The 13,830-nt window shown below is 37.1% G+C and overlaps 1 protein-coding gene across 1 annotated transcript; it reads right to left on the bottom strand.

Moving 5' to 3' along the window:
* LGI1 (leucine rich glioma inactivated 1) lies at positions 1 to 13,740 on the bottom strand. The gene is made up of 8 exons (XM_057381330.1): positions 13,354 to 13,740; positions 12,899 to 12,970; positions 9,063 to 9,134; positions 8,888 to 8,959; positions 4,805 to 4,876; positions 3,429 to 3,598; positions 2,846 to 3,010; positions 1 to 2,764 (listed from the first exon to the last, which is right to left on the bottom strand). The coding sequence occupies exons 1-8, from the start codon at positions 13,542 to 13,544 to the stop codon at positions 1,947 to 1,949; spliced, it is 1,632 nt and encodes a 543-aa protein (XP_057237313.1). The 5' UTR covers positions 13,545 to 13,740; the 3' UTR covers positions 1 to 1,946.
* Between the last annotated feature and the right edge of the window lie 90 nt (positions 13,741 to 13,830).

The following is a 13,830-nucleotide window of genomic DNA, read 5'->3' as shown; positions in this document are numbered from 1 at the left end:
GTATTAATTCCTTTCCCTTGCAAAGGGCACTGAAGAAGAAATGGACAAAGTGAACTGGCAATCACAGATGTGCAACCAACATTAAGAAATAATAAAAAATATTATTTGRGTTCATCTGGGGTTTCAAATCATGCTTATATAAAAGCTAAAGCTATATAAAGGAAATATGGTTTGACATATAGAGGAAACTGCCAAACAAGAGATTATTTATTAAGATGATYTTTGGAAATGTATTTATTAAGTAAAAATTTGGAGGCTTCAGCTGTGAAACATAGTTTAAAATCTTTCTAATCACACTGTAAACACGTATGGAATAGGTAGTTATTAAGCCAAATACTTAGCAGAGCATATGCAGCTATGGATAACAAAGCATCAGAAAAATTAACTTATTAGAGTAGTATTGTTCATGTGTGATTTTTTCTTTTCAAATAACATTAAATATTTAAAAACCTCCATTCTTTACTACAGAAGCATGCTGTTTAGGACTGGCTTCCTAAAATATACATTAATCAGCTGCTGCGATTAGCTGACATGCATAATACGATGTTTTATTCACCAATCAGTGTCTGTGAATGGTAGAAATGTGWAGAAATGAACACAATGTTCATGTTTGTATTTTAATGATGGCACTGGAGCACAGTGCTCCATAACTGAAGTGAATGCAAAGGTGTCTAAAATAAACTCGAGCTCACTTCCTGAGCTGTACCAATTCATCTTCAGCATCACTGTAGGTTTCTCTCAAGTGCACTAAACGTATGTAAACAAAAGACTATTTTAACTTTGAGCTTGTAATAGATTTTGATGCCAAAATCAGATTTGGCATAATTTAACAGATTTAGCTTCTCTCGAGTTTGTACACTATACAAACTGACTTTATCCTGCCACATTCAAARTTCCCTGAATTTCAGAGGTATCTGGTACTAAAATTCACAGCAGAGTAGTGGAAAAAATTACTTCCCATTCACTAGCTTCATTCAGAATAAGGAATAAATTCATTGAAGATTAAATAATCGTAACTATTTAGTGGAAAGACTTGACAAGGACACAGAATTCATGCAAGTGATGTGTAACAGTTCAGCTATAGAAATAATCCTAGTTGAAAAATAAGCTTTGCTTCWAGCTTTCAGCACAGTAACAGCCCCAGTGTTGTACAAGAGATTTGTTTTGTGCTGCTTCAGCATCAGGTGAGGAAACACAGACCTTTACCTTTTCTTTTATTCTGCTGAGTTCTTTGTAAATTGTTAGAAAATCACATCCAGCTACACACAGTACAAAGGCCCATCCTACAATTAGGAACCCTTTATCCTACAACCACATCTAGGTAACTGAATTCTCTTTTCTGGTTTGACTTCTGTTCAAATCAGTGAAGTTTTATGTAACTGCAAGGATTGTCCAGGTGATTATTTATAGGCTTGTGTTTCAATGCAGTATTTTCATCATGAACTTCTTGTTATAAGTAAAACCCACCGGTCCTCAATATTGTGCATCTTCTATGCAGTACAAGACTGCTTTGGGCCATATGCCTTCTTGGCTTTATTTTATATGTGTATAATATATACACAAATAAAAAGTATCACCTGCAAATAATATTTGGAATGTGAAAGACACAAAATGTAAACATTTTATTTGGCAGTTGTTTCAAACAGGTGAATAAATAAATGGAAAAGTACATCTTAATATTCTTTATAGCAACAGATGCAGTTGCACATGTATTTACATACTGTGGATGCAAAGAACAGTTAATTTAATTTCTTTTTGTTAAAAAATGCAACTTCCAACACCACTAGACTTGACAATTAAAGATGAAGATACTAGTAATACTTTGTTCTAGCAATCTCAACTTTTAAAGGCATTCATTTGGAAGTAAGATAAGAGAGTCATCATGCATTTAGTTCAGTTTGTCCACTTACGGTAGAAAGTCTGATGTAATCTCAGAATTATGAGTGTCATGCGCTTAAGTCAACTATGACATGTTTATAAATCAGTGTAGTTCCCTTAAAACTTGAAGCAAAGAGAAAATCTCGTTTATCGATGGAGACATGTATGAAAGATCTTGGTGCCTGTACGTTTAATTCTTGAAACTTCACAAATTTTGCTTTTTCCGCATCCCAATAATAGACTTGAGTGAAAGAATAATCACTTCCAAGAATGGCATATTGATAATTACTTATCTGAAGCGGCTGGAATACCATTGACCCTCGGGAGGGCATCCTTTGTAAATCCAGAAATGCTGAACCACCCCATTTCATTACTTTAGAGTCCCCAATAAATCTTGTTAAGCAAATGTATACATCCTCTTTCACTTTGAAATGCTTCACTGCATATGCATCTTCCATATCTTGAATATCAAACCGCTTAACAAATTCATTTGTTCCTTTGTTCCATTGATATATTACAGGTCTTTGGGAACTACTTGACAGAATTAAATGTGGTTTGCCAGATATTTCAAGATACTCCACATCAGTATCTCTGTACCAGGCATGCAGAGACTGATGGGAATAAAATCCATTCCCATTCCACTTGTACACCGTGGTGAAACCAGCCTTTGAACTGTCTGCAACAACAAAATACCAGTCTTCAGCAATCCTGAAAGTTTCAATGTCATTGGGTTTTCGGATTTTAAGGATTTCAATATCTTGAATTTTTATAAACTTATTAGCAAAAATATCTCTTTTATATATGTGGGAGCCTCCAAACAGCTGTGCGACAATGACATACAGCTGACTCTCAATAACTATAGGTTTACACACAACAGTTGAAGTACCTATAAAAAGAAAAGTAAAAAACAGGGTTAGTACCACTTTTTGGATAATTTGTAATRTTATTTGTCAAGCAGTGTTCATACCTGTAATGTTGTCATAATTCCTGAACATCACCTCCACATGGTCCCATTCAAGAAAGATGCATTTTCCAGTAAAAGGCTGAGCAATAACCACGTGTTCATCATTCATATATGAGAAAGTATCTACTGACAGAGATTGGTATGGCAGGGACTGATAAACTTCAAATTCTGCAAAAGTGCACATGGCAGATGATAATTACAGATACTTTACACACGGTACTAAAAAAAATCTGCTTATCAGATAGCAATTTCTTACAAATTACAGTATTTCATCACTAGTCAAATTTTCCTGTTGATAAAGGAGCACTGCAGTTTGGTTTTCAATACTTTTCAATAAGAAGAGGTGCTGTTTTATGTCCCAGTTTCCCTAATCCTTATGTAACATATGAAAGTTTGAGTAGGTGCTGCAATAGAGGACCCTGCTCCCAAGCAGTTCCCATATCAGACTTGGACGAGCAAAGACTTCATATTGATTTTAGTAGAAATTCCATCCAGTATGCAGCCTTACTGCAAAAATGGGTTCTAGAATGAAAAACTATAGCTTTGACTTTAATTTAATGAAATTGAATAATTTGAGGCACATTACCTGTAATAATGCAATCAAACTCTTTCGGAGAGAGGCTATTGATTTTGCGCTTCTTATATTCTGGTGGACTTTCACAGTAAATGTCTTCAACAGTTGCATTGGTGCTGCCCAGCCATTCCACTAACCACTTCAGTTTGCAGTCACAATTAAATGCATTGCCTCTAAGATCTCTACAACAAATAAATCAGGCATTGAAAATAAATAGTCAGCTAAGATATTTCTCCTTTAGAACAAAAAAAATGTGTGCCCTCTAGCTTGAGGCCTTCCTGGCTCACTTTGTCCTGGCCCTTAGTTGAATCTACATACCAGAACTCCCACAGATTTAATTATATTAAGGTTATCACGGACACGTTAACTTGGTCATCAGTCAGAAATTTTTATCAACTTCCTAAGTTTACAGGTACACAAAAGCCTACCAAACTAATGATCCCTGTTTCTTCTGTATCACCYTTTCTCCTTAAGAGCACTCTAGATAACAAAATAGGAACTAAAATAACCTGATGATCAGCCAGTCAGTATTCATTCCCTCCTTTAGAGACACTCATTTAGGGCTCCAGGAGGCACAAGCAAAAGAGTTCTGTTTGAGTCTTTCACAGCTGTCTTCAGTCAGATTTCCGATCGTATGTACAGGAACAGGCAGGCGCCAGGACCAGACTGTGCAACCACCTGGCCACGATCAGCCGTGCCAAGAAATGCTCCCAGAGACACACACTGGCCGTGTCCACATCTTACTACTGCAGCTCTGCACTGCGAATTCAGCCTGCCCTGGTAATGCTGGGAGCAGGCAAAGGATTTTCTAAGCTTATTATCCCAGATCAGACAAAACAGGATTTTGTATATTACAAACAGGATCTATTTCACTAAAGCAACAACAAGATTTCTCTGTTTATCTATATTTTGTATTTCTACTGGTATTTTATATATATATATATAAAAGTTGATGTTTTGGTTTGCTTGCAATTAGATTTAGTATGGGATACTTACTTAGACATGTGCTTTATTGATAAAASATGGCTTTCCCAGAAATTACTTGCTCATTAAAATGTTACTCCATTAAATATCTTCYACCTTCTCCTCGTGCCTTGCTCTCTCATGCATCCCTAAGGATCCTCCCTTATTCACAAAATTTTAATGAACACGAAGCTTTATTACATAACTACTAACAATATTACTTACCTTCATAACTGGTGGAATATTCAAAACTATCAAAACTTCTCAGCAATAGTAGACAAAAAACCCAACCCTATCCACATTGTGTAGTCTCTACCCAGAAAGAAGATCCATTACTGGCTACTGGTTTGAAAGGCTATACAGAATGTCCTCTAAAACCTTTATACTTCTGGTATAATTAATAGAATAATTAATTGTTTTCTTACACATTTGTTAAAGAATCCAAGCCTTTGAATATGTCTTTTGGAAGTGACTGGAGATTATTGTTTGCAAGACTCCTGTAAAAGAAAATACCACAGTATTAGTGCTAGTTCATGAAATGACACATTTTTGCAAGCAGTGATGTACCGTGTGGGTTTTTTCCCTTACAGCAAAGAAAACTGGTATTCTCCAGCACTTAGTTCTAAAAGATTGCTTTTCAGAATAGCTCATTTACTTTGTGACTTTTCCTTCCACTAAAATGCTATGCCCCCTTCTGCTTTCTCACTCTTCAGCAGCCTTGCACCATTTACAATAYTTCACTTAGCAGAGTAAAAAGTGCTATCACCTTTGGTGTTTTGCMAACACATTTTAATATTTTAAAACAATTAGTCATGATTGGATCTACTCATGTTTTCCTTGTGAGATCCCAATACATGGTGTTCATATCACTGAAATTTCCCCACTTTCTTGTACCTCTTCTGGAAGGAAAACCTTRCAACTGTGGGCTGATGGGCTTAGGTTTAGCTCATAGTTTTTGAAAATATGCAGTAATAGGCAATAAATTGCTGATCAGAATGAATTGCTTTCCTGGAATGAGCATGTATRTGTGTAAGTGGTTATAAGACTAGCAAAAAACTGTAATTAATTCCCAATTTTTAATGCTGGGAAAACTTGTTTAAATACAGTGAGTATTCTAGCTAGTAAAAGTGGAAACAAGGAATGAGGATGAGGAAATGTGAGCAGGCTTTGAACAAACAGTATATCACGTCAGTCAGACTGTCTCTGTTACTCCGCCAAAGGATGCAGATGTCATGGGGAGGATGACAGAAAAAGAATGATGTTGTAGGGTATAGTTTATGCTTCTTCTAATTAACAGAATTATTTATTACTTATGAGAAGAAATAAAAATGGAAAGAAATAATTTTAGGTTAAGATTTCCGTTAGAATCTGTAACTAGTAAGACTTAGAACTGCTTCTGTTTTAACTTGTAAACAAAAGTTATTTATTAACCACAATTTTTCTAGCCAAGCAATGACATTTAGGCACATACTTAAATACCAGAATAAGTCCAGATGTACTAGGTCTGCTGCCTCATTTAAAATTAAGTGTTTGTCTGATCAGGAATAGTAAATATGGGATGATTCCATTAGTCCACTCTGASTTCACCACTTTCAAAGTACATCTGATTGTAACACTGCATGTGAATATATCATGTGCTTCACTTATGTGTAATTTTATTCTCAAGAGCAATTCTTTAAAAGTCAGGTGACTCACATGGAGAAAGTTTAGTGGACTTCCAAGCTGAGACAAGTTTAATGCCTTATACAGTTTTAGTGTGTTATTATATAGCAAACTGAAAAGGATGATGTACTTGGAAGTAGGAGGGGTCCACCACTGCCATCAGAATATGACTGATAGAAAAATTTAAGCAAGGTRTTTGCATTTGCCAATTTTTGAATGAARATTATACATTTTGTATTCCACTGTTAAAAAGCATATCTATATATTAGATATATATAAATGTCTGTCTCACCTAGATGGGTGATGTAAATGGTATWTGGTTTATAATAAGAGAGTAAAGGTTGACTCAAACATGCAATTAAATCTATGGTAACAGTTCTGAAAGAAATGCAATCAGAATTATGTATTGTGCATAGAAATTATTGTCCAATGCTAATTTGTCATTCAATTAGTAAATTAGTAAAAAAATGCTATATTTCTTTAATTTTTCTGTTCTTAAACCGACTCTGACCAGAAAATAAATCCTGTTGCATCTAGTATTCTATATGGCTCTCTTTTACAATAAGGACACACTGCAAATATCAAAGTTAATTGCATTATAAAAATACAAATGTTTGGATAGCTTACTCCATTGCAAAATTTATGTTCTGAAAAGGAAGTAAATAGCATAAATAGAACAAAGTTCATCTTATATAACTTCATAGAACTTATTTGCATGCTCATTTACTACGATTCTTTTAAATATATTTTATGTACACAAGTACTCTCTTGTTTCTTAAACGAAAAATGCCTCAGGGTGCCAAATGATCATTCTTAATGGGTATGTGCAATTTTGCCCCAAAGATGGGGAGTGGTTCTGCAAGCAGATTAAACTCGTGGTGCCTTTGCAGTTATTTTCCACATATTTCTCATTGTCTTTGTGAATTGTGCTCCATGGACAATAGCAGCGTGTTGCACAAGTCTGTGTCCCAAAAATGTGCATGCAAATGGCAGTGGTTTCTCAAATGTTGCTCTGTCTTTTGCATATGTTTTCTCTTGGGAAACTCCTGAAGCATGCCCAGAAAGCAATGTAATAGGCAAGACAAAATGTTAGTCTTGGACTATATGCTCTGTGGAGAATAAACTGTGCCTTCCTCTGTTTTAGAAATGCAATTTGTTCACTGGCAGCAGCAGCTACTAAATAAGTAAATGAATATGATAAATAATGTACTGGACCCATTTGTGAATATAAAGCCATTCATGTGCATAAATATTTTGAATATAGGGTCCCAGTTACCAGCCTCATCCAGCTATCTGTGTTTTCTGACACTACCATTATGCCTATCATTATTCCCCCCTCTTCTCCCTTTCCTCTTCCTCAGATCTAGACCCATTCCTTAAGTAACCTTATCTACACAAGAAGTCACAGTAGGCTTGGTTTTAGCCAGCTGTAAATCTTCTCCTGACCAAAAGGGAAAGCATAAATTATTTTACGGAACATTTACTAGGTGGTGAAGATGTGGTGAATTGCAATTCGACTATTATATTTATGCATTAACTATTTAAAATGGAACCTTTGCTTTCTCTCTCCCGTCAAAATACATGAAAGAAAAAGTTAAATGACCCTGTTTCAAAATCCCCTTGGAGGTTATCATGTTAAGGCCAAAAGGTCAGAATCCACTCCCCTGCCTGTGGACACGCACCCCATGACATGCTTCAGAATGCAGACATTCAGAACCCATGTCAGGCACAATACAGATATTTTAGCCTCATTTTCTTCCAGTATTTTTTGTAAGTTTTTTTCTGTTTTCTTATAGTGTGCATTTTGTTTTTTAAAAATTATTCCTCACTAAAATAAAATTATTGCTAAAAGACAAACTTGCTGTAAGATAAAAGACAGAGGCCTGTGTATAAACTGTTTCCCCAGCTCAGAGACRAGGATCCTGTGTTTGTTCGCAGTGAAATGTTGCAGGTATTTGTTGCCAATGTGGCTCTCACCTGCTGAGCACAGTTTGAGAAATCCCCTGCTGGTGTGGGCATGGGGAGCATTGCTCCTGCAGCCACACTGACATCCAGAGTGCCTTGGACTAATTTCCCCTCCCAGCTAATGAAGGAAGGYGCTGCAGCAGGTCAGAGGGCAAGGGCCGAGGGGCTGAGCAGCACACAAGGAGCGTTAAGCAGATCCCAGTATCAGTGTTTGACAGATCCTGACTGGGGGAAGCTCTTGCTTGGAGAGGACAGAATGCAGAGCAGGGTAGGTGCAGAGGAAAAGATCAGTAAGMCATAATAAATGCATCTTCTGTTTAAAATTTCTCTGGGTGGGAATTTTCAAGTTTGATTTAGTTAAATTCTTCTGGATACCATTACTGTCTGAAGTGGACACAGGCAGAGACAGCCTATCCCAAGAATGGCTGTGATACTCTCCTGGATCCATGTCAGACTGGGGTACTTGGGAAGAGGTGAGTGTCCATCTATGAGCCTTCCACATTCCTAACCACATCCTCCACCTTCCTCCTTTCYAAGTCCCACACTGGGACTCACCTCGTCAGTGCCAAGATTCCCAATTCACACTCCTGTCTCCCTGCTCCTACATGCTCAGCTGGAAATCCCCTGTGCTCCRAGCAGAGAAAGTCAGGGAACAACTGCCAAACATGTACTGCTTRGAAGCTGTTTGTGTCTTTGCCTTCTATACATACCACAGTTTGGCAGTCTTTGGTGGAACCAAGAAGATTAATATTGTAATTAAATTACTATTAATACCACTTAAATAAATATGAASAGTTATATGAAAATGAGAAATTCAACAACACAGTGGTTCAGTTACTATATTAAAYATACCAGGTAATATATTCAACTGCTTTACTTACAGGTGAATTAAAGATTTCAGTCCTCTGAAAGTATTTCTTGAAATTGATTTAATGTTGTTGTTCTCTATGAACCTGTAATGGGTCATAAAATGATTCTGGTCAAAGCAATGCCTGGAACTTGGAAGCCCACCCACTCTATTCAATAATTCCAGGAAATATACTTTTGTCCACTCACAAATATTCTAGATGAGGAAGGCCCATGAAAGCATCATCACTAATAACATCAAAAGTGTTGGATGTAAACAACCTGCATAAAGAAATGCAAAACAAAAGTCCATTAGGCTATTGGCAGCTTTAGAAAATGGTTCAGCAAGCAATGGTAGGCAAATTTCTACTGCCTGGTTTCATTTTTTTTCTGTGCAAGCACTGTAAAGCTGATATATTGCACCATWGCATGGTGCAAAGGGAAGGATCCAACAATTGTCTACTGGGGCCTTCTGATAAAATTCCTTTGACTTCTGTGGGATGTCAGCGTGGGTTTTTCATGCCAGTAAGACAATGGGATTGTGCAAGTTCCTCTGGAGATACACTAGGACAACAATGAAATGTACAAATACTACAGAAGTTTAAATTGTCTTGGTTTAAATTGCTGGTTAGCCAGACATCAGGTTGAATTTGCAACACTGACAGGAAGGAAAATCCTTCAACTTCTAAGTTAAACTTGTGAGTGTATTTAACCTGAGGGTATTGAGAAGTTGCTAACAAAATAAAAAAAAAATCTCTTAATTCAGTGTTCAAGCCAGAATTATTTTTAAGACCTCATTATACCTCTTGGAGATACTCTTAGTGTACACATCTAACAGTAAAAACACCAGCAACACATTTAATTTTATGCAATTTTGTAAGCATTAAAAGTGGACTAGCATTGATTTTTCCATCTTTATTTATGCTTATCAGCCATGTTTGCATTTGTCCATTATAATTTAGCCCTGGACTGCCACACTTTTAATGTGGTGAGACATCATCAAGTACAATGAACTTTATCCCTGTGGAATACTATAATCACATCTATATTTCAATCAGTTGACCTGATGGATAAATAGATTCATACTATGACATCCTTAGACATCCAGGAAAGCAAGATTTCCAAATACTAATTAATCCACTCAATGACTTAATCTCTTACTYTGATGTTTACATTCAGAATAAATTGCAGGTAATTTATTTTCTCACTTGGCTATTGCAGATTGTGCTTTTTCCACTTTAAGTATGTTCCTGTATAAAGTGTGTGAAAAAAACATAAGCAGGAAATTTTTCCTTTTTGTCAAAATCACAAAATACTTCAGTTATAGAAAAAACAAGTATTTTTGTACAATCCTTGAACCAGAAGACCGATTTATTAAATCCTGAAAATAATTTWACTTTTCTGATGTGATTTCACTGGATCATTTTTCCTTTTCTGCACTCTACYGTATAATTTAGAGAACAGAGTGCTATCTCTTTAAATAGTATTGCTATTTTAGAGACTGCCAGGCTTCTAGCATAGGTCTTGCGCTTGGTGAGCTCATTTGCCTCCCAAGTCATACTCACCCCAACGGCTGTATCACATGTATTTGAGGCACAAAGTGTTTTTGCTCCCATTCTGACCTCAAACACCACATTTGCTACCTCTGGGGATAGAGGCTGAAGGTACTGCAGTGTAGCTAGGGACTAGATCACTTGGCAGGAACAGAACAGTGCTAGCAGGTACAAACTCTGATGCCATGGTTATCTCCCTTCTTTCTATGGCCTTTCATGTCGTYGGTTTCTAAGGGCATCCTCAGCATGTTGCTGATACACGGAGATGAAAATGCTGAAGATGAGAGATCTCTACATTTAGGGAACACTCCTGCTGACACTTCACTGTAGCTGTGGAGGTTCTTTGTATTTTTGTTGTCACATGAGGAGCACAGAGAATACCATCCATACTACACAAGGAGAAATGCTCTCCAGGACTGGGAGTTTACGAGCAGTGTTTTGCTCAAGACCGTGATTTTTCCAGAGACCATTGGTGCTACTACATTAAAAATAGTAGTAAATAATAATAGCAGCAGAAATATTCCATATTTAGGAATCTGTGACTGGTGTATTGGAGATAGTTACATTTGGACTTCAAAAACATAATGTTGGAGACATTACTATTTTTATATGTACTTCTATTATTATAGAAATACATAAAAGCTGCTGAATCTTGCTGTTGSCTAAATTAAGCATACCAATACAGCCATAATCATGCAAAGCTAAAACTTACTGTAATGTTTAATTAACGTAAGTTTTCCATATTCTTATTTCCCTTACTATCTTCTGCCAAAGATGCAAATTTTTCTTTGCCATATACAAACTGGAGTGCTGTTCCCACAGAATCCTGCTCCTATGGGCTGTGTTTAAGGAGTCACTTGCCTTAGTACAGCAGCCTGACATTCCAAGGATGTCAAGCAGCTCAACTACCATGTTAAAAATATATCTGGAAAACAGATCACCCATCAAAGCCCATAGTGGAACAAACCCTGCATTTCTGGGGTCATAGCTTTTGTTGCGGCATTTATGAACAGCAGCGTAGAACATGCATTTCATTGTACAGTAGAAATGGAATTTATTATCATTACCAACATGCCATAAGACACTGCCCAAGCCCACTGTGCCAGGCACTATAATAACTCAAAACAAGATGACTGTGTCTGTCCTACTCYACCATGCCCAATTCTGCCTGCCTTGCAGTGGGATCGCTAAGTGTAGGTGGTGTATCGTAGCCAAGAGAGATGATGTCCTACTCACTCTCTTCAGATACAAGCTCCACCAGTGCTGCTGCTTTTTTTATTTCCTCTCMTTTGAAAGGCCCATTGCAGAAATTATGCTAAATGTGTCCCTTTTGTGATCTGTGACCACCTGGGAAAAGCTTCTCTGGAATAAAGCACCATGGAAAAGCATTTAGGTTTCCATAGTAACTGCATTTACCTATTTACCCTGTATCCAAAATCGTACAGTATGTCTGCACCTCCTTATCAGCTCCACTTGAGGTAGCAGAGTACAGCCAGGGTCAGGGCTTCAGCTATCAGTACGCCACCAGTTTAATTTAACAGCCAGAGAGGTCCAGTACATGAACATTGCACCTCTGACCACATCCAGAGTGCACGGGAAGTCAGTTTGGGACAGACATCCGATTTTGGTTTTGATCACATCGGGGAGTCTGCCTTGCYGGATTTCTGAGACAAATCTGGGTGTGTGTCAGGCTGGCAGCACATCCACTATAAACAGTTCAGGTTACACCCCCTCTACCTCTGTATAGCTCACAATTATATAATCATATGCCCACATTTCTAGGAAAGCCTGTGAGCCTGTAAAAATCCTGTGCTGAAATGCAGCTAATAGTTAAACATCCCAAAATATCCTCTTTCTGCATATACTTTGTCACAGCATTTGATTTTGAAATAATTGCTTCAGGTTTTTTAATTCAAAGAAAATCRTCATTACTTTTAAGAACATGAAATAACAAACAGGGTCAAATCCAGGTGCTATAAAGGCAAAACTCCCACTGAAGTCACTAAACTTCCACAGAAGTCAATGGCAATTTTACATGGAAAAGGACTTCAGGACCTGTCCCACTGCAATGAGGGACCTGATCTGAGGGGTTCTGAGCTCACAGTCGATGGGAGCTGCAAATGGACAGCTTTACACTGGGATCAGGTCCCAGGAATGCAGAAAATAAACAAGGATAGTTGTTGCAATACTCAAGTCCTTACTATAATGTTAATTAAGTATAATGAAGATTAYATACATTCTGTCACCATGTACATGCATATAAGCATTCAAAGTAGCACTGACAACAGATAGCCTTGCAAGATACTAAGTAAAAACACTTAGAAAAAATWAAACATTCACTATCTTTCAAATTGCTAAAAAGTCTTGTATTTTAAGATCTAATAAACCTTCTGYTGCTGTTTCTTACAAAATTAATAATGAGACCCTTTCTAAAATATTTATGAATACATATACATTTCATAACAAAAACTGTAGCATATAAATATTTCTCACAGAAGCTGCAGAGATGGTGTGAGCAAAAAACTCCCTTCTGGGATTTTAGTAAAAGCAGATCTCACAAAGGATCTGTAAAGAAGAAAAAAACAACCACACATTAATGTAGCCTCATATATCCATGGTTATAATACTGATCTGGTCATCACAGAGAAATTTATTTACATAAGTAAAAAAATTACCACCCCCCCAAATATAATGTGACAGGTTTCATGTAGTATACAAGAAGCTATAAAATGAGATGTGTGCACATACACAGACAGACAGACAGACAGATGAAAGAGAGATAAAAATCAGGATTCAAGGATGCAGCACAATTTTAACACATAAGCTGATGATTCTGAATGCTGGAGGTACTCCCTGCAGCAAGCATCCTTCTGTATGCACTGAAAACACCACACATCCTAGTTCATTTTAAATCATAAATTAAATAACCAAATGCTTACAGCCCTTACAGTGAGATAACATCAGGCGGAACGCTGCGAGGAATAGATCTGGCATTTTCACATAAAGCATTATCTTTGGTACAAGTACACCAGGCAGGACATTTTGGCTTCACTGGTTTCTTCCCTTCAGTCAGCAAAAGCATAGATAAAAGGCATAAGAAATAAGCAATTCTTCTAAAGGGTCTGCTGGCATTTCCCATTCTTTTGATCCGCTCTCGTTCCAGCCAGTTGAAAGAATATCCCAAAACATGAACAGGGTTCTTTATTCAGCCATTGGATGTCTTTCTATAAGTCCAGGTCAATATTTGTCTCTGCTTTCCCAACCCTTTTCTTTYTCTTTCACTCTGTTTTTGTAGACAGAAACCTGCAGCTGATCTGTATGTTTCCACTCACTCAGGCAACGTACTGCTCAGAGAAGAGACCTGCGAGGTGCTGTAAGATGGGGAAAATCCAACCGGCTGAAGGGAAAAAAAAAAAAAAAAAAAA

Source organism: Malurus melanocephalus, unplaced genomic scaffold (assembly GCF_030028575.1).
Source record: "Malurus melanocephalus ecotype Western Australia unplaced genomic scaffold, MMel_1.1 scaffold_12, whole genome shotgun sequence".
In the NCBI taxonomy this organism is placed as follows: Eukaryota; Metazoa; Chordata; class Aves; order Passeriformes; family Maluridae; genus Malurus; species Malurus melanocephalus.
The sequence above is the reverse complement of the archived record's forward strand: the minus strand, read 5'-3'. Positions and strand labels throughout refer to the sequence as shown.

Coding starts and splice junctions, on each gene's coding strand:
- LGI1 (XM_057381330.1), bottom strand. CDS start 13,544: ATGGGAAATGCCAGCAGACCCTTTAGAAGAATTGCTTATTTCTTATGC. Junction 4,877..8,887: donor CTGAAATCTTTAATTCACCT/GTAAGTAAAGCA, acceptor TTTCTTTTACAG/GAGTCTTGCAAACAATAATC. Junction 3,599..4,804: donor TTGGATTCTTTAACAAATGT/GTAAGAAAACAA, acceptor TATTTGTTGTAG/AGATCTTAGAGGCAATGCAT.